The sequence below is a fragment of the Monoraphidium neglectum genome (assembly GCF_000611645.1).
Source record: "Monoraphidium neglectum strain SAG 48.87 unplaced genomic scaffold scaffold00115, whole genome shotgun sequence".
Classification (NCBI taxonomy): Eukaryota; Viridiplantae; Chlorophyta; class Chlorophyceae; order Sphaeropleales; family Selenastraceae; genus Monoraphidium; species Monoraphidium neglectum.
The window spans coordinates 1,060-18,992 of NW_014013513.1; the positions used below are offsets into that span (position 1 = coordinate 1,060).

Consider the following 17,933-nt stretch of genomic DNA (forward strand, 5'->3'; position numbering starts at 1 on the left):
GCGCGTGTGGCCCCTCGACTTCCGCTCCTACCTGCTTGAGGCGGAGCACGACGCCCCCGCCAGCGCCGCCGCGCTCTCGCCCTGCGGCCTGCGCGTCGCGGTGGGCTGCGAGGACGGCGCGCTGGGCGTGCTGGACCTGGGGGCGCGGCGCTACGCGCCGGCGGTCAGGAGCCACTGCGGATGCGTCAACGCGGCCGTGGCGCACCCGGACAGGTGGGGCGAGGCCCCAGGTGTGGTGGGGCTGCTGCTTGTAAGTGGCGGGAGGGCGGGCAGCGGGGGCGCGCGTGTGCAGGGCCGGTCTGCGCTGGTGCAGGCGCGACACGTATGGCTGTCTGGTTGCTTTCGATTTTGAGGGCTTACTGCTGAATCTCTACTACCGACGATGTCCAGGCGGCCCCCACAGCCGCGCCCCAGCCCCAACCTCGTGTGATCCGCAGTGATACGCGACCCCAACCCCACGACACTTGATGCCGTCCATCCCGCTTCCCAACCCAAAGGCCAGAATATGCGACAGTGTCTTCTGACGGCACCGCGCGCATCTGGGACGCCGCGCCCGGTGGCGCCGGCCGCCAGCTGTACGAGTTCCGGGTGACGGGCGACGGCGCCGCGACGACGGTGGCGTACCACCCCATCAGATATGAGCTGGCTGTGGGATACGAGAGCGGGGCGGTCCGCGTGTTTGATGTGGCGACGACGCGGGTGCTGCGAGACGCGCGGCAGCACGCGGGGCCAGTGGCGGGGCTGCTGCTGGGGCCGGAGGGCGCGCGGCTGCTGTCGTGCGGCGCGGACGGCGCGGTGGTCGTGTGCGATGCGGCGCGGGTGAGTGCAAGGGGGGGCGCGGTTTTGCAGAGAGCCAGGGGGCGGCAGTGATTGCACGTAATGAAGGACCTCTGCTCTCTTGTTCGACAAATCGGCGCAGCAGTATTGCTGCCTCGATTGATCCTATTGATGTTGTTTTGCCGCTTGTGCTGTCACACGCGCGTCCCCCCCCCCCAAACACCCACGACTCTTCCACCCGTGCAAACACCCGGCACACCGGCAGGGCTACCAGCCAGTGCGTGTCCTCCCCGGAGACGACGCCTCGCAGGGCCGCACCCCGCCGGGCCCTGCCGCTGCGGCCCTCAGCCCCGATGGCGCGACCCTGGTGATAACCTCGGGCCCCCGGCGGCGGCCGCGCGCAGCTGCGGCCGGGGCCGGCGCGGACACGGCTGGCGGCGCGGCAGCGGCGGCGACAGCGGCGGCGGTGGCGGGAAGCTGCCTGCTGGTCTTTGATGCTGAGTCGCTGGAGCCGCGGCTGTGCATCGAGACGCAGGCGGCCGGATACAGCAGGTGAGGGAGAGGCGAGAGTGGCAGGCTTCGTTGGCATGTGCATGGCAGCAGGGGAGGAGGGACCAGCACCTTGAGCCGGGTGAGGCGGCTGCACCTGTTTGTTGGTGTGAGCTGGCGTGACCACCGTGCCCTGACACTGAGTGCTGTTAAGGCCAGCACAGCTTGCCTCGGCCACTCACCAGCCCCATCGCAGTTGCCCTGATGCCTATTCTTTCTTCGCACCGCTGGCAGGCTGCTGTTTTCGCAAGACGGCGCCAGCCTGTGGGGCCTCACCACCGCCGGCGACCTGCTGCGCTTCCACCTGGCCACCGGCCGCCTCGCGCAGCGCCTCGCGACCCCCCACCGCGGCGGCTGCGAGGCGCTCGCGCTCGCGCCGGGCGGGCGTGGCGTCATCACAGGCGGGGCTGACAAGATTGTCAAGGTCTGGGCGGTCGAGGCGGGCGGAGCGGAGCGGGGTCTGCCGGTCGCTGCCGTCGAGGAGTGGCCGCCGGCGCACCAGAGCTTCGTCGGACATCCGGGCGCTGTGAAAGGTGAGCGACGACACACGGTGTGTGTGGATGTCGGTGTGTGTGAGAGAGAGAGAGAGGGAGAGAGAGAGAGAGAAAGAGAGAGAGAGAGATAGAGAGAGAGAGAGAGAGATAGAGAGATGTGTGCAGTGGGGCCCCAGGGGCCAAGTCCTGCGGCGGGCCATGCTGAGCGGCTACCTGCAGGCCTGGGGGCCGGCTGTCAGTGCCAGCACCCAGCCAAGCACGTCCTGGTCTCTTCATGTTGAGCAGCCAGAATTCACTCCACCAATGCGCCCCTGATGGCAATGCAATACAGATATTGCGATCCAAGGGAACCAGCTCATCGCCTGCGGCGCCGGCGATGCCATCACGCTCTGGCGCCTCACGCCTGGGGCAGCTTGTGGGTCTGCGCCTCTCTTCGACGCGCAGCCTGCATCGCGGCCGGGCCCTTGGAACGAGGCGGCAGCGCGTGGTGGTGCTGCCGGCGGCGCGAGAGCGGCGTCCGACGCCCACCCAGACGCGAACGTGACGATGCGCAGCTGGCTGGTCGACGGCGAAGGGCGTCGCAGGCCGGCGTGGGCGCCGCGCGTCCTGGAGAGCGGTTTGGGCGGATTGGACGGGGAGGCAGGCGCCGCGTCTGGCGCCGGCAGCGAAGGGCGCTTGGTGCAGGAGCTGCGGGGGCTCACTGTTGACCCTGGTGGGCAATCCGGCACTGCAATCCAAAATTGGGCTGGCTCTTGCTTACTCTTGTCCCCCCTGCATTCCTTGGTCCCTGATGTTGAGTAGTTGTTGCTCGACTGCTCAACACGCGCTCAAGGCCGCCATCGTCTCACATCGTCAAGTTTTTATCAGACTCCAAACAACGCCGCCCCACCGCAGGCACCGAGCCATCTCCTCTGTTCGCCGCGGGCGCGCCCGGCAGCCCGCCTCTCGCGCCCTCGCCTGTCATCACGGGCCGGGCCTCCGCAGCCGCCGCGCCCCCGCTCGCGCCGCCGAACGCCGCCATCGTCGGCTTCGGCGCGGCGTCGGCGCGCTGCGTGATCTGGGCGCGATCCGAGGGATCTGTGATCTACGCGTCGGACAACATCATCGTCGTGGAAGATTTGGAGACGCACCACCAGGCCCTGCTGCAGCACCACCGCCAGCCGGTGGGCGCGCTGGCGCTCAGCGCGGACGGCGCCCTGCTGGCGTCCGCCGCGGCCGCGGCGGACGCGCCTGGCGGCGCGGCGGAGGTGTGCGTGTGGGACGTGCGGTCGAGGGCGCTGCTGCGGCTGCTGCGGCACCACGGCGCCGGCGTAGGCGTGCTCGCGTTCTCTCACGACGGCGCCTGGCTCGCGTCGGCATCGGGTGGCGCGCGTCGAGCGGAAGCGCGCGGTCCGGGAGGTGCGAGCGTGGCCGGCGGCCGCGTCAGTGGTTGTGCTGGTGATGGCGATGTTGGTGGCATGATGGGTGGCAGCCTGGTGCTGTGGGACCTGGAGGAGGGGGAGCCCTTGGCCCTGGGCAGGACACAGGGGGTGAGTGCTACCGAACAGCGGTAGTGAATGATAGTCGGCGGGGTTTCATTGGGTATGGTACGCGGGGCTGGCTTGGCAAGAAAGATGAGGAATGCTGCACTATGAGAGCTCGGGATGAGTCACAGCCAGCTGGGACTTGTGTGAGCAGTTGATGAGCAGGCGAGGTCGTGCGTGAGCTGGTGAAATCAAGGGCAGCATGCCCTGTCATGTGCGTGATAACTTTGCAGGGTAAGCAGCGCACGTAGTGACCGCCATACCTCCAGCGCCGACCTGATTCCAGCCTGCATGCGCTACTTGCCTCCCACCGCCCCCGCACCCTGGCCGCCCTCGACCAATCCTTCACACCGCCCCTTCCCCTCCAAATCCTCTCTCCCTCCCCCAAACAGGAGCTGTGCGGCGTCGCATGGCTGCCGCAACGCCCCCTCCCCCAGCTCCTTACTGCGGGCGCCGACGGCCTCCTCCTGTGGACCCTCAAGCCCCAGTTCCTCGAGCAGCGGGCCCTCACGCTGCCGGGCGCGGAGCGCGCGTGCGTCGCCCTTTGCACCGCCGACGCCGTCGGTCCCGGTGGGGCCAACGAGGGAGCGCTGCTCGCGCCGCAGCTGGTGGACGGCGCCAATCTGCGCGGCGAGTGGGTGGTTCCTGACGGCGGCACTGGCGGCGGCGGCGACGCGTTCGCTGAAGGCCCCCGGGCTGCGTGGGCGGCCGAGGCGTCGCGCACTGTATTTGTCGCCGACGCCGCCGGCGGCGTGTGGCGCGCGGACCTCGGAGAGGGCCGCCTCGTGTGCTGCGTGCGCGGCGCCGCGCTGCCGGCCGGCGAGGCGGCGACAGCCCTTCAGTGGAGCCGGCGGGCGGGCACCCTGGCCGTTGCCACGGACCAGGGGCGCGTGCTGCGCTATGACGTCGGCGGCGGCGGCAGTCCCCGGGCCGCGGCGCCCTGGCAGCTGGAGGGACAGGTGATGCTGGACGGCCCCGTGGCGGCGATGAGCCTCGAGCCAGAGGGGCTGACGGAGGGCGTCGTCGCCACTGCCGGCTGCACGGCGTGGTACGTATCGCTGGCCGAGGGCGCCGCCGGCGCGCGCATGCCGGTAGTGTGCGGGCACGCGGGGCAGGTGCTGCTGCTGGTGTCGGCGGGGCCCTCGCGGCGATCAGGCGGCGGCGGGGGGGATGAGGGTGCGGGGCCGGCCGCGCCGTCCCTGGTGGTGTCTGTGGCGAGCGACGGGCTGCTGCGGGTCTGGCAGGCGGACAGCGCCCAGGTGTGTGTGGGGAGGAGGGGTTCGCGCTTCTGGCGCTGTGAGTGTGCGGTGCTTGGGAAATATTTGCACATGCATGATGTGCATCATGGCCGGATTCATACTTCATTGGTGATGGATCGCTTCTTCCGCCAGCAAAAATCATATTGGATGATTGCATTGTGTGTCGAGACCCTTGCTCCCGCAACCCCACGCTCCCTGCTCAGGCTTTCCCTGCGGTCGAGTTCGAATCCGATGCGCCCTGCACAGCCGCCTGCTTCGCTCCCGGCCCCGCAAGCGGCGACGACGCCGCCGGCCCTGACGCCGGCGGCGGCGGCGACCCCGCGCAGCAGCCGCCGCTGCTGGCTGCGGGATATGCTGACGGCCGTCTGCGCGTGTTTGACCTGCGGCGGCGCGCCATCCTGTGGAGCGCCGCGCGGCACCCGAGCCCTGTGGTGGCGCTGGCGTGGCACCCAACGCAGCCGCTGCTCTTGTCGGCGAGCAGGTTGGCTAGGATGGTGTTTTCGGGGCAGTTGAAGGCATGCATACATGGATGCAGCATCAGAAGGTTGGAAAAACGATCAAATCTGCGTCCTCATGTGTACTGCTGCTGCGCTGCGCTGCTGTGCCATTTGGCCGTTGGCCCCTGTCCCCTGCTCAAAGGATATCCGCTCGCACACACGTCGATGCCAGGGACGGCTCCATCGCGGTGACCCACACCGACACGTCGCGCCTCGCATCCATCTGCCACGACTTCACGCACGCCGTCTCGCCGCTGCACGCGCTTGCGGTGTCCCCCGGCGACACCGGGCTGTGCGCCGGGGCGTGGCTGGACCGGCTGGTGGTGTTTGGGGCGCCCTGGAGGGCGGCGCAGGGGCAGAGGGCGCCGGTGGTGGCAGAGTACCGCTGCCCAGAGGTGAGCCAGGGGGTGCTGATGATGTTTGCTCAATCATTTGGGCGACGATCACCGCAGACACACGCCAAAATCTACTTTAGGTAAGTGGCAAACTCTTGTGTGTGCCGTCGGTTGTTTGTGTGCTGGTGTGGTTAGCAGAGCCGGCCCCTCTCGCAGTTTGCAAACCTGTCATGACGCCCTGCATGTCATACCACCTCCCACAGGTGCCCGACTCCCTGCCTCAGGGCGTCGAGCCCCGCGTTGTGTTCCTGCCCCACAGCCCCCGCCTCCTGCTCTTCTCCAGCCCCTGCCTCGGCGCCACCGCCCTGCTTTTCGACGCTGCAGCCAACCGGCCCCTGCGTACGCTCGCGCTGCCTGCGCCGGCGGCGGCGCTGGCGGCCGCGCCGTGCGGGCGGTACATCGCCTTTGGCATGGAGAACGGCGGCGTGCTGGTGGCCGACACAGAGGGCGAGGCGTCGGTGGAGCTGTCGGGTCACATCAGGCCCGTTCGGGCGCTGGCGTTTGGGGCGGGCGGAGAACTGGTGTCGGCGGCCGGGGAGGCAATGTGGGTGTGGCAGCCAGATGCCTCAAGGGCGCGGCGGTGACTTTTATGTTGGGGCACTTCGGCTGGTATTGCAACAATTCTGCGGGTGACATCACGCTTGCGCGTGGCTTTGCCATGGCACCAGCGCCTGCTGAATAGCACATTTGATTTGCGCGTCTTCCCGAGTGTACTATTGCAACCTCTGCCAAGACTGGCATAAGAAGGCTGCACTCAAAAAGCGCCAGTAACACCACAAAGTAACGGCAGCCATGCCATCATGGATCTTGGTCAGCTGCGCGCTCCTGCAATCTGCCAGCCGTCTCTACCACACCTTGCCTGCCCCGGGGTGGTGACCTGGAGATCGTTCAGATACTAAGCCGCTCTTGAAACTGAACCTTTAGATGCACATCCAATAACATGTGCTCTGAACAGCCAGCACGATGCGACTTTTTTGCAGAACGAACAGAAGCAAAGAGCATTGGGGGTATGATAAGCACTCCCAGAGCTGCTCAGAACATTAAGCATTACCGGTCAAGCATCACGCAATCACCACCTGTCGACAGCGCCAGCCCGGTCAACATCAGATCAAGGCAGGAACTCGTTCGTGGCCAGGTTGTCAGCCGGCGGCGGCGCGACGCGCTCCCCTCCGCCGCCAGGGCTGCGCAGCTCGTCGAGTGTCGCGTTGTCGGGCCCCGAGGCGCGCGACTGCACCTTGGCCGTCAGCAGCCCCGCGCTGTCCAGGAATGCCAGGAAATTTGACCACCTGGTTTGACCAAAGACAGCGGCAAAGTGCTCTTGATAGGCATAGTGAGGGCACCGGTGTGCAGGTGAGCGGCGTCCAGGACGCCAGAGCGGTCAAGACGCAACGTGCGAAGGCGGCTCGCTGGTTGACCAGTCGGTCGCCGCTTGTGCGTCGTATGACCTGGCTTGCTCAAGTCTGGTGGCAGGACGCGCCCGCTGGCCCAGCAGAGCGCTCCAAAGCATGCCACCCCCTGCCCCACAATCCCCTCGCACCTCTCCAGATCCATCCGGCCCCAACCCTGGGGCCCCAGCAGGTGGGGCGCTACAGCCGCGGCGCTGTCTGCCACCATCGCCGGGTCAAGCGGCGTCGGCAGCGGCGGCCACTCGCCCGCAGACACGCCCGCATCCACGTACGCGCAGAGCGCGGCGGCGGCGTCCGCGGGGTGCTCGGCCGCGTGGCGGTAGCCGCGGGCGGCGGCCGCGAGGAAGGCGCGCGCCACGTCTGGAGAGTCCCTGGCGGGGCCGTGGGTGCGGAATGCCGTGTGCGTGTTGGGGTCGAGCTTGTTTTTCTGCAATGCATGTTCGGGCCGACTGGCGCGCTGCAGCCATATCCATCCATCTAGACGGCAGCGCCCTCTGGTGCGACACCTCGCGGCCCTCGAACTTCAGGTGCCGGCGTGCGCAAAGTGGACACGCGCAGCGGCGGCGGGCGCGGCCTGGGCAGAGGCAGTCCGCACCTGAGGAAGTCCGGGTGCGCGGCTATGACCGGTGAGTGGCCGTAGTCCAGGTAGTCCGCGGGGTTGAAGGCGTTGAGCTCGACCCCTTGCGTGTTTGAGCGCGCGTCGGTCGGTGGTGTGTGGTTTGCATGGGTTGGGTTTGAGGGGCACGGTTACAAAGTCGAAGTTGGAGCGTTGGGATACAGATGGCGATACAGGATGGCGCCACTCTCCCCGCTTCCCGGGGACTCCTGGCACAAGGCATTCCCGAGGCGGCCCTCTCAGTGTGGAGGGCGGCCGCGCTGGCCATGGCGCTGGCGGCGGAGCTGCCGCAGCGAGTGCCCGCCCCTCACCCGCCCTCTTGGCCAGCACGCCCTCCCAGGGCAAGAAGATCCAGGTCGCGTCGGCTCCGCCCTGCAGGGCAGCGGGCGGCGGAGCGCCCGATGAGTGACGTCGCGGCCGGACCCGCGACGGCTGGCCAGCCAACGTCGACTCCTCCTCTCCCGCAAGCATGCGTGATGTTCAACTCCTTTTAAGTGCTGTCGTCCACCGCAGTTGACTTCAAGCGCAGATTTGCCCATGAAACCCACATGCAGCTGCAAGTGCAGCCTCGCGTGCGCATTTGCAGGCACACGCACAGCTGGGCCTCCTCCTCAAGCCATCCCGCAACCCCCACACCTTCAAGAATGTGTCCCAAATGGTCAGCATGGGGGGCGTGGACTCGACGTACTCCCCCTTGCCGCCGTCCTTCCTTATCATCTCCTGCACGATGCGCCCCTCGTAGCGCGCCCCGTAGCTGGCGTATGTCTTGCCATCGAGGAGGGAGGGCCTGCAGGCGGTGCGCCACAGGTGCAGGGCGCGGCGCGTGGAAGAGTGCGGCCGCACTTGCTGGGTGATGTGCATCCGGGGCGCCTTGCGGTGCTCAAGTCCCTTGAGAACAGGGGGGCCGCAGTTCCAACAAGAGGGCAGGGGGCCTCGCCATGTACCAGGTCGAACGGCAGGGCCCCGAGCCCTGGCCTCTGCAGCTGCGCCCTGCTCTTCGTGCTGTGCCGCACGCTCCTTCCCATCCGCGCCCCGCGGGCCGCTGCCCAGCCCACCGGTCGATGCCGCTGGATTTGAGGGTGACAATTGCGTGGGCGCTGCCCTGCAGCAGTGTGGCCACTGCCTTGATCTTGGGCTTGGCATCACCGGGCCAGGTGTGCCTTGGAATGAATCGGCGCGGCTGGGTTCAACGGGACACCGGGGCGGTTGGAGCAGCAGCAGCCACGGCTGCGCCTGCACCTGTAATCTCAACGTTCCCAGTATGCGCTCGTCGGGACGCTAAAAGAGACCATGATTGACAGAAGCGGGCGTCAGGCGTGCACGGGCACTGTCATGCACCGCACACAACACATGCTTGCTCGCAGCTCCCCATGCACAGCACCCCGCCCCCTCGCCAGCCCCCCAGCAGCCGCACCAGCTGATGACGGACTCGCTGGGCACGATGGCAAACTGCGCCGTCCCCGCCTCAAGCCGCGACGCCGGCGTCGCCTCGTAGTTGTCTGCATGGGGCGACACCAGCCGCACGTCCAGGCCGGCCTCTCGGAACCAGCCCTCCTGGATGGCGAGCGCGAGGCCGCCGTGATTGGTGTTGGGGGTCCTGCAGGGCGCGGGGCGGCGCATAGTGGTGCGTGCGCGTGAGGAGCGTGTATATTGACCACGTTTGCAAGTGAGGGCTCTGAAGACCGTCATGGGCGGTGGCAGCCGCCATGCGAAGCGCTGAGACCTGCACCGCTCAGAAGCTGGGTGCCACGGCGCATAGCCCATAGGCGCATTGCAGACATTGGCTATCTGTGCTTTCCTCACCAGTCAAGTGCGACATTCACAGTACGTGACATCGTCGCTGCGCGGACCTGCTTGGTGGGCGACGGCGGCGGAAAAGCGTTGGGCGGGCTGCGCACGGATCAGAAGCTCCAGGCCTTGCTTCGCACCCATCGGTTGGTCACGCCGATGGCTAGCGTATGTTTCAAGATACGACCATAGGCCTCACCCTTAAGCCTGGAATTCTAGTTTGCTGCTCGGCGTTCGGCAGATCAGCGTTTTTGCAGACGTCCGTGGGGTGCAGGCAGGGGTCAGCGCGCTGGATCTAAAATCTTACATATCATTCGCTGTGGGGCCGGTGTGTGATGAATGCCGCACGGGTGATACTGGTTGGTGACTGCGGTGACACTAGGCATTGCTGTTGCAAAGAGAGCGTGCTGGGCCAAGTACATTGAAGCTTGGGCATTGTAACAAGCATATGCTTGAACTAATGATCAATCAATCAGCTGTGCAGCGCCCGGCATGGGAACATTCGTCCACAACGCCGGACCCATAGTCAGCCGCTCCTGCCCCCAGCCAACCGAGGCCAGTGATGAGTTGAGCCGCCCCAGCACATGGCCCCTTGCCACACGCCGCCTTTCAACCCGGTCTGTGTCAACACTATCCTGGCGATTTCCAGAGCGCAGGGTGGCTGCCCTGCTTCTCACTTTACTTTTTCCATTTACGACTCAAGCCAAGGCTCACCCGGCACAAATTGATTACAGTCGAATAGACGAATAGCGGCCGTGCAAATTTCGGCACACTGCGTTCATGGGACGCAACAGGATGACTGACCAACATCACACCATGAGCGCGTTGTTTCAGAGCACACAGCACCGTCATAGGGACACACACAAGACTAATTTTAAACTGGGGCCAGGAGTCTGCCGTCACACAACATCGTCGCCAGAGGCACACAACCGCAAGCACTCGGGACAAGCGTGCGCACGTGCGCGTATCCATCGTGCTCGGTGCTCATGCAGCCGCAAGGCCTTGGTGGCATGCCTAAAACCAATGGACGTGGCGGCTGGCCTGCCACCAGCAACACTGCCGGTGTATGCGGTGCACTCAGCGCCGACGGCACCCTTACAATCTACAACCCTCTCGACAGCAACCAACTGTCCGCGCCTCTCACTTCCTGTACAACAGCCGCCAGGCCGCGTCACGCACTGGCAAGCGTAGCCCTCTGGTAGCTGCGGTCGCAGCAGCCGCCACTCCGGCGCTCAGCCAACCTCTGCTCGCAAGCCCGCGGTGCTCACGGGACGCTGATCGTCACGGCCGAGGCGGTGCTGGTGGGGCTCACCAGGGCGGGCGCCGCGGGCGCAGCTGGCACCTCCACAACCACCACGGTGGGTGCCGGGGCCGGCGCCGGGGCCGGCGCAGGCGCCGAGAGGACGGGGACAGGCACCGGGATGGGCACGATGGGTGGCGGGAAGAAGAGCGGCGGCGGGAAGAGCGGCGCCACCACCACCGGCGGGGGCGCGGCGATGACGGTCGTGTTGTTGTTGATGACGGTGGTGTTGGTGCTGGAGGTGGAGGTGGAGGCGGAAGCAGATGCCGCCGCCCTGGGGGGCTCGGGGCTGCGCCAAGGTGCGGGTGTGGGGCAAGGCAGGGGGTGAGCAGTGTGGTTGCGTTTGAACAACCGAACATGGTGACGCCCTCTACGTTTGAGTCCTGCTGCTGATGGCGCCACCCCACGCCGTCTGATTGTTGCGGTGCCCAAACGGCTGATGGCGGGAGCGCGGCGGGGGCGACGCCACCAGGGCGGGACACCCAACCATGCAGCCAGCCCAGCCCATGGATCAGGACGAACGACGCAGCCTCGGCCCGGTGCAGTGCAGGCGACGCTGACAATAATTTCTGGCACGATTTTAGAAGGCTTGCAGGGCCGCAGGTGCAGATCGGCAGGTCGGAGGAACTGTGTGGGTCCTCCAACACCCCGTCGACCCTGGCGTCGCTAGCGAATCATCTGCACAAGTACCTCTGACCCAAAGCGACCATAGCTACGCACCCTGCGCGCCGCTTGGCGAAGCCATTGGCGCTCACGCGGCCTCCGCTTCGTGCGGCGGCGAAGGCCTCATCAGGGGCAGCGGCGCTGCCCAGCAGGATCGCCGAGGCGACGACACCCGATAGCAGCAGCTGTTGCACCTTGGGGCGCTCCTCCGGGGCAGCCGTGGCCCTGCAGACAACTGCCGAGCAGCGCGCACGCGCCGGGGCCGCGGCCAAGAGCTGCTTGCGCTGCGCCATGAGTGCCGCCATTGTGCTGTAAGACTGGGCACCCAATTTCGACAAGGTATGCCTAGCTTGAAAAGGTAAGTTTGTAGAGTTTGAAAATGCTCTTGAAGTAGGGGTGGGTGCAGTCGCCACTTGCACACCCCACAGGTGTCCCTTGCGCTGCCAGGTAGTCTCAGTGTGCACCAAAACAGCGTCAAGGTCTAGAGTGCAGAGCATCCGCCTCTGCACGGCAGTCTTTCCTTCGTCAACGTAGCACCGTCCACAACCGTGGCACTGCTCAGAGGCTGCCGACAGGACAGGCTGGAGTGCTGACCCCACAGAACCATCCAGACAAATGCCGCAGCACTGTCCAGTGGTGTTGTGCTTTGCTCATGACTGGGGTTTTTCAATTGAAGAGATCCTACTTCATGCATTCGTCAACAAGCTGAATGTCTCGAGGCGGTGGGCCCGTCAGCGTAGCAGCACCAACAGCAACCAGCAGCGGCGGCAGTCATGGTGTGGTGACATCGGTGACGCAACACTGAGATGAGGCGTCCCCGCTTGCGAAACGGCTCTCGAACTTTATCAGCGCGTTTCTCAAGTTGCTGCGCAACACCTCTCTGCTCTCGGTCCACCTTTCTGCTCTCGACGCAACGCGCGGAGTCTCGATCGACGCATCACGTCTGCTTTTTAGCAAGTGCGATTGCTATCTCAAGAAAGCAATGGCAGCCCTTCTCTCTCGACAGCCCGTGAGGCCAGGCACAGCAGCGGCAGAACGGCGCCCTCGTACCGTGTCATCGGTGCGGAAGCGTGTGGTGTCCGTGCGCGCGACTGCAGTGGTGCAGCAGACAGCGGCTTCTAATGCGTTTCAAAGACTGCAGGGCGTTGAGGTGAGCGACAGTGAGTCTGATGTCCTGGCTAGGCAAAATCAGGATCCTGGTGCGTGCGCTCGAGTGGGCTCGCCTGTGCAATTTGTCCTGGTGGCATGCCTGATCTGGTCTTTACTGTATGTGACGCCTCCAGGTGATCCGCTGCAGTGATGGCGCCCGGCTGGACATTCCCAGCCTGTGGGCCCCGTCTGAGCGGGCCGTGGTGGTGTGGGCGCGCACGTTCGGCTGCCCCTTCTGCTGGTGGGTGCTGAGGGTTGAGTACTGGCCAGTGCTGAACGTCTGCGCGCAGCGTCACACCTCCCGCATTGCTTTTCGGTGCACTTGTCGCCAGCATTTGCTTTCCAGGTGCATCTATTGGAGCGCCGCATGCCCACGAGCTGCTGCAACGTCTGCCCTCGGCGCTTTGTTGCTGCGATGCAGGGAGCTAGCGACCCAGCTTCGGAGGGACATCAAGCCCGTGCTGGACAAGCAGGTGGGAAATCAATGATTGGCCCGTTGAGCGGGGCCTAGCGAGCGCTGAACATCGTCCGCCTGGGGTGCTGCCTTTGGTTTGACTCGCGGATAAGAGGCTGGCGGAGTGGCAACTGCCACAATCTGACTGTAGCAATCTTGCCGCACTGCTCATCAGGGCACGAAGCTTTACCTGGTGGCAAGTGAGTGCAGCGTGCGCTGAATGTGGCTTTTGAGCCTCCGTCAAGCCTGCGCCCATACTGTTTGCATGCAAAATCAGCTTTGAATCATGCGGACAGTTTCGACCCCTTCCCGTGTCAACCCCCCCTGGCTTGTCTAGTTGGCACCCTGGAGCGGTCCACAGACTTTGTCATGGAGACAGGCTTCCCCTCAGACTGTCTGCTGGCCGACCCGGACGGCGCCACTTATGCGGCGCTGGGGCTGGTCAAGGGCGTGCGGCAGACTTTCTTCTCGGAAAAGGTGGGTGTGTTGGAGATGTTGATGGGTGGGGCGGCGGGCACTGAGAATCTCTTTGAGGTGCTTTGAAGGCCTTGCATGGCCTTCAGCACCTTGCAGGGCATCCGGCCACTTCACATATGGCATGCATGCGCTGTCTTATGTACTTCTTCTATGCCATTCCGCAGACGCCCATGGCGCTGCTCAAGCGCGCCCAGAAGCAGGGCGGCATGGCCGACCTCCGAGAGCTGCTGCCACGCTGGAAGCCCTGGCAGCCACCAAAGCTGGATCAGGCGCTGCAGCAGGGCGGCATCTTTGTGTTTGATGGTGATCGCGTTGCCTACAGCCACTACGACCAGGCCACTGGAGCGCATGCAGACATGGGGGGTGTGTTGGACCTCCTGGCCGGGCTGGTGGCGACCAGCGAGGCGAGCGCCGAGCAGTGCGCAGCCGCGGGAGGCAGCTGAAGCAGTAGGCCTGACTCCTGATGTAAATTACACGCTTTAATGGCCATCAGGTGCCTTCTCCAGTGATGAGTTTCGAGTTTCGACGCCGAGCGGGCGGGAGGCGCAAGTGCAGCTTTGCCTTCCTCTTTGACACCCCTTACATGAACACAAGTTTATTCAATCGTTTGAATCATCTGTATGCTGCGAATCTGACGGCATTGAGCACCAGTTCCTGCACAACAAACCAGATCACGCAGGCTCTGTTCGCGAGACCTCAGAGGACACTGGATGGTCGCTAGGGCCATTTGTTAGGTGAGACGATTGATTTGAGCTGATTCCGTGCGGAAGGATGGAGAAGGGATCCCATACCAGCAGCGGGCCGAGGGGGCGGGTGCGTCATCGCCGCGTTCCAAGCTGACATCAAACCTCTACGGCTGTAGGCAGAAGCAGCCATGGCCAATGCCGATGAGATTTTTGACCCGGTGCGTGTTTTGTGTCACAGCTTGGCAGCATGCTGCTTTATGCAGTGGACGAAGCACAGTGTTGTTGAGCCTGCCGCCACCAATTTGGCGCCAAATCTGCGAGGACATTTGGCTGTGTGCATGAGCGCACCACGGTCACCATGCAGGGTGCATGCAATGCCCAGAGTGATTTATTAGAGGCCATATTCAGAGCACGCTTGTCGAACGCTCACATGCGCGCTGCCTCTGCACTGCCCCCTGCAACTCCTCGCGCCCCCAAGCACTCCTTGGCGATCCATGCTGCCCCACCGTACCTGCCAGACTCTGGATGACATCGAGGCAGAGATCGGCGAGCTGGGAGGTGCCAACGACGGCGACGCATCTGTTGACGCCAACCACGCTGAGGCTACAATGGTCGCGTCGCCCGTGCCTAGGTCGGCGGAGGCGACGGCAGAAGCCGAGGCCGAGCCCAGTGCAGCGGAAGCGGCCCTGCAGGACAACAAAGAGAACGATATGGTGAGAGGGAAAAGCGGGGGTCGCCGTGGGTTGGCACACGATGTGCATGGGTTACCAGGGGTTGCACCAATGCAGAGATGCGGGCATGCTCAAGTCTCAACACGTAGCACAGCTGCGACGCATGCACACCTCTGTTCGCACTCTCAGCATGCGGCATGGCGATGATGCGTGCCAAGTTGCTGTGCTTCCGTGCACGATAAGCTGGTGGCTGCCCACACGACTATGCTACCTTCCACCCACCCAACCTGGCACCCCTTGGCGCAGGTCCTGACCCCCCTGTCGGACCCAAACGCAGCCCCGGCCGCCCCCGCCATCGCCACAGCCCCCGCCGCTGTCAAGCCCGCCATCCCCATGAAGCGCAAGGCCCTGACCGTCGCCAAGGCCGCCAACAACAACGCCGCCACCGGCAGCGGCAGCAACGCCTTGCAGCCGGCTCTCGCTACGGCCCCGGTTATAGCCACGGCGGCTGCTGCTGCGCGGCCCGCCAAGCAGCAAGAAGCCTCCGACGCCATCGCCGAGGCGGCCGCACCCGCACCTGCCACTGGCGCCCCTGCCGCAGGCGGCCCCGCCGCCGACGCCCCCGAGTCGATGGTCAGAGACGAACCCACCTTGGCCGAGGAGGCGCCCACAGGCCAGGAGCAGGAGGAGGGGCAGGCTGCCGACCATGGAGAGGAGCGTGGAGAACAGGAGGCTGCGCAGGGGCAGGAGGAGCCCAGCGAGGCGCCCAGCGAGTCCGCACCGGCCACCTCGGTGCCAGCGCCTGCGGCGCTGCCGCCCAAGAAGCGGGGCCTTGCAGGTAATGCAGTGTGGAAATGAACTAGCGTTTGGGGTGTTTTTCAGTTGGCTCAGGTGTGGCTCGTTCAGGTGGGGGCACGGGGATGGCGCTGCATCTTCTTGGGGTGCGCGCAACAGGGGCGTATGCCGCTGCATGGCTGCACGCATGGGAAACTATTGCGCAAGGGGTTGCGGCATGTGGCCCCAGGCACTGTCACGCACCTCGCTCAACACCCCCTCATTTGTCCCCCATCCCCTACCCATTCTGCAGCCCCCAAGGCCAAGAAGGATGGCAGCGGCGACGGCGCTGCCCCCACCCAGCCCGCTCCCAAGCCGCGCGCCCCCAAGGCGGTGACTGCGCCCAAGGCCGCGGGCGCGCCCAAGGCGCCAGCTGGCCCCAAGGCGGCTCCCGCCCCCAAGCTGCCCAGGGCACGCAACGCCTTCATGATATTTGCGGAGGAGTGGCGCCCCAAGATGAAGGGTGAGTCAAGAGATGGGGCCGCCGCCAGGGTGACCTGGCCTTTCTTGCCGTTGATCAGGGTTTTGGGGTATTCAGGACATCTTGGATCTGATACGCCCCCCTTCCCTTCCCCCCGGGGCCGCCCTCCGCTGCTTCAGCGAATGGCACTGCTGGTCCATGACCTCGTACATGCGGCCCACCCAAGAACACTTGCCTACTGGCTCCTACCTATTGCATAACAAGCTCAATATTTGATCCTTTTCTCCTTGCTGCTATCGCCCTTTTGCAGCGGAGGACCCGTCCCTGTCCACGACCCAGGTGGGCAGCCTCATGGGCCAGAAGTGGCGCGGCATGACAACCGAGGAGAAGGCACCCTACCAGGTAGGGTGGGGGCTCATATGCCTGGGTTATCATGGGCAAGGCTCAGGCGGTGTGGCGGAAGACGGGCGGCCGAGCCTAGGGCTAGTGACAGGCTTGCCGGCCGAGCCATTGACAAGAGTCAATCTGGCAGTTGCGGTGGGCACCGCAATCCCATGGGGTTGACCTGTGCCCAGAAAACCCTCAACTACAACTTCGCTCCACCTGCGTTGAGCAACCCCTGGCATTCTCCCGTCTGATTGCAACGCACCTCTTTCGGCGTAACCATGCGACTGGCCCCGATGCTATGCTGATTGATGCACATGGAGCCTGAGCCATGCACTTGAAACCTACCTCCCAAGTACATGTGCCCCGCCCAACCTTTGCATGCGCCCCTCATTTCAAATTCATATTCCCAGGCCAAGGCTGATGCCGAGAAGAAGGAGGTCGAGGCCAAGCTGGCCGAGATGGGCGGCGACGCGGTTGCGGCCATCAAGGAGGCGCAGAAGGAGGCGCGCGCGGCAAAGAAGGACAAGCAGCAGGGCAGCGCCACGACTGGCGGTGCCTCTGCCGGCGGCGCGGCTGCGGGCGCAGCACCGGCGGCGGGCGGCGGCGGGCGCAAGAGGAAGGTGGGGGTTTTGTAGCTCCGTAATCAGTGGTTTGCTGTTTTGTCATGAGTAGCTGTCTATTACTTGCTTTGCTGTCGTTATGGGCGCCACAACCTGGTGTGTTTTGAGTGTTGTGTACTGGCAGCTGGTCTGGGCTGGCCGCTCGCGCATGCAGCCAACTTTCCCACAATGAATATCTCATTCCAGCTGCGCAAATCAAATCGGTCCTTGCTCACTTATTGCCACCCTGTCACCTGATCCATTTAACCCCAAAGGCCAAGGTCGTGGAGGATGAGGCGGGCGACAGCGAGGCGCAGCAGCAAGACGACGCCGCGGCAGAGGTCAGCGTTGCCCCTTCCACCTCCACCGCCCCCCTGCCCTCCGCACCCGCCCCTGCGAAGCGCCGCCGCGCGCCCGCCGGCGCCGGCCGGAAGCGCGGCCGCAAGGGCGCGGGCGCGGGCGCGGCCGGGCAGGCGTCGGCGCAGGTGGATGCGGATGGCAGTGGCGGCGACGACGACGACGACGACGAGTGCGCATCCCCTGGCGGCGACGGCCGCACGCAGGGCAGCCGCAGGGGGCGCGGCGGCGGCGGCGGCGCAGATGAGGAGAGCGACGACAGCGACCGCGAAGACGTGGATTGGGAGGGCCATGCGGCGGAGGGCATCTTTGCTTTGGGGCCCAGGGACAAGGTTGGGGGCTGTGTGTGTCACGTGGAATTGCGTGGCTTTGGTACTGGGCCCGGCAGCCCCGGTTGGGGCATACTGCCACACCCGTGTTGCATGACTACACGTGTGCACTCACAGATTCGTTATGCTTCAAGACAACCATGCCGCCCCGGGCGCGGCCAATGGCTCCAGCAAGGGCCCGTCCTCCTCACATTATTACCCCACCCATCCACCCACGCACTCCCCTTGTGGCCCCGCCCCCGCCCCCGCCCGCTTCCCCACCCCTCCCCCTCCAGTTCCTGGTGCGGCGCCGCGGCCTGGAC

The 17,933-nt window shown here is 65.3% G+C and overlaps 5 protein-coding genes across 5 annotated transcripts in view; 3 read left to right on the forward strand and 2 right to left on the reverse strand.

The window, feature by feature from the left end:
- Positions 1–6,078, forward strand: part of MNEG_1194 (WD repeat-containing protein 90) — a gene marked incomplete at both ends in the record, with an annotated part of 6,846 nt that extends 768 nt beyond the window's left edge. The window contains 10 exons of the mRNA XM_014050314.1: positions 64–213; positions 498–819; positions 1,043–1,329; positions 1,561–1,859; positions 2,152–2,532; positions 2,715–3,349; positions 3,781–4,602; positions 4,806–5,083; positions 5,272–5,494; positions 5,698–6,078. Of these exons, the coding sequence (XP_013905768.1) occupies positions 64–213; positions 498–819; positions 1,043–1,329; positions 1,561–1,859; positions 2,152–2,532; positions 2,715–3,349; positions 3,781–4,602; positions 4,806–5,083; positions 5,272–5,494; positions 5,698–6,078 (3,778 nt within the window). The remainder of the gene's footprint in view (positions 1–63; positions 214–497; positions 820–1,042; positions 1,330–1,560; positions 1,860–2,151; positions 2,533–2,714; positions 3,350–3,780; positions 4,603–4,805; positions 5,084–5,271; positions 5,495–5,697) is intronic.
- A 524-nt stretch (positions 6,079–6,602) lies between these two features.
- Positions 6,603–9,351, reverse strand: MNEG_1195 (sulfonate/nitrate/taurine transport system substrate-binding protein; the record flags this gene model as incomplete). Its single annotated transcript, XM_014050315.1, has 8 exons — positions 6,603–6,780; positions 7,032–7,271; positions 7,496–7,580; positions 7,828–7,888; positions 8,153–8,303; positions 8,572–8,676; positions 8,931–9,113; positions 9,320–9,351. The coding sequence occupies 8 exons, from the start codon at positions 9,349–9,351 to the stop codon at positions 6,603–6,605; spliced, it is 1,035 nt and encodes a 344-aa protein (XP_013905769.1).
- Positions 9,352–10,568: 1,217 nt separating this feature from the next.
- On the reverse strand, positions 10,569–11,572 carry MNEG_1196 (hypothetical protein; the record flags this gene model as incomplete). Its single annotated transcript, XM_014050316.1, has 2 exons — positions 10,569–10,893; positions 11,325–11,572. 2 exons carry the CDS (start codon positions 11,570–11,572, stop codon positions 10,569–10,571), a joined length of 573 nt encoding a protein of 190 aa, XP_013905770.1.
- An 864-nt stretch (positions 11,573–12,436) lies between these two features.
- Positions 12,437–13,790, forward strand: MNEG_1197 (hypothetical protein; the record flags this gene model as incomplete). The annotated part of the gene is made up of 6 exons (XM_014050317.1): positions 12,437–12,466; positions 12,551–12,657; positions 12,838–12,889; positions 13,046–13,070; positions 13,250–13,347; positions 13,512–13,790. The coding sequence occupies 6 exons, from the start codon at positions 12,437–12,439 to the stop codon at positions 13,788–13,790; spliced, it is 591 nt and encodes a 196-aa protein (XP_013905771.1).
- A 431-nt stretch (positions 13,791–14,221) lies between these two features.
- The window catches only part of MNEG_1198 (hypothetical protein), a gene marked incomplete at both ends in the record, with an annotated part of 6,090 nt that continues 2,378 nt past the window's right edge, over positions 14,222–17,933 (forward strand). The window contains 7 exons of the mRNA XM_014050318.1: positions 14,222–14,251; positions 14,552–14,746; positions 15,011–15,542; positions 15,792–16,001; positions 16,270–16,361; positions 16,757–16,966; positions 17,221–17,644. Coding sequence (XP_013905772.1) covers positions 14,222–14,251; positions 14,552–14,746; positions 15,011–15,542; positions 15,792–16,001; positions 16,270–16,361; positions 16,757–16,966; positions 17,221–17,644 — 1,693 coding nt within the window. The remainder of the gene's footprint in view (positions 14,252–14,551; positions 14,747–15,010; positions 15,543–15,791; positions 16,002–16,269; positions 16,362–16,756; positions 16,967–17,220; positions 17,645–17,933) is intronic.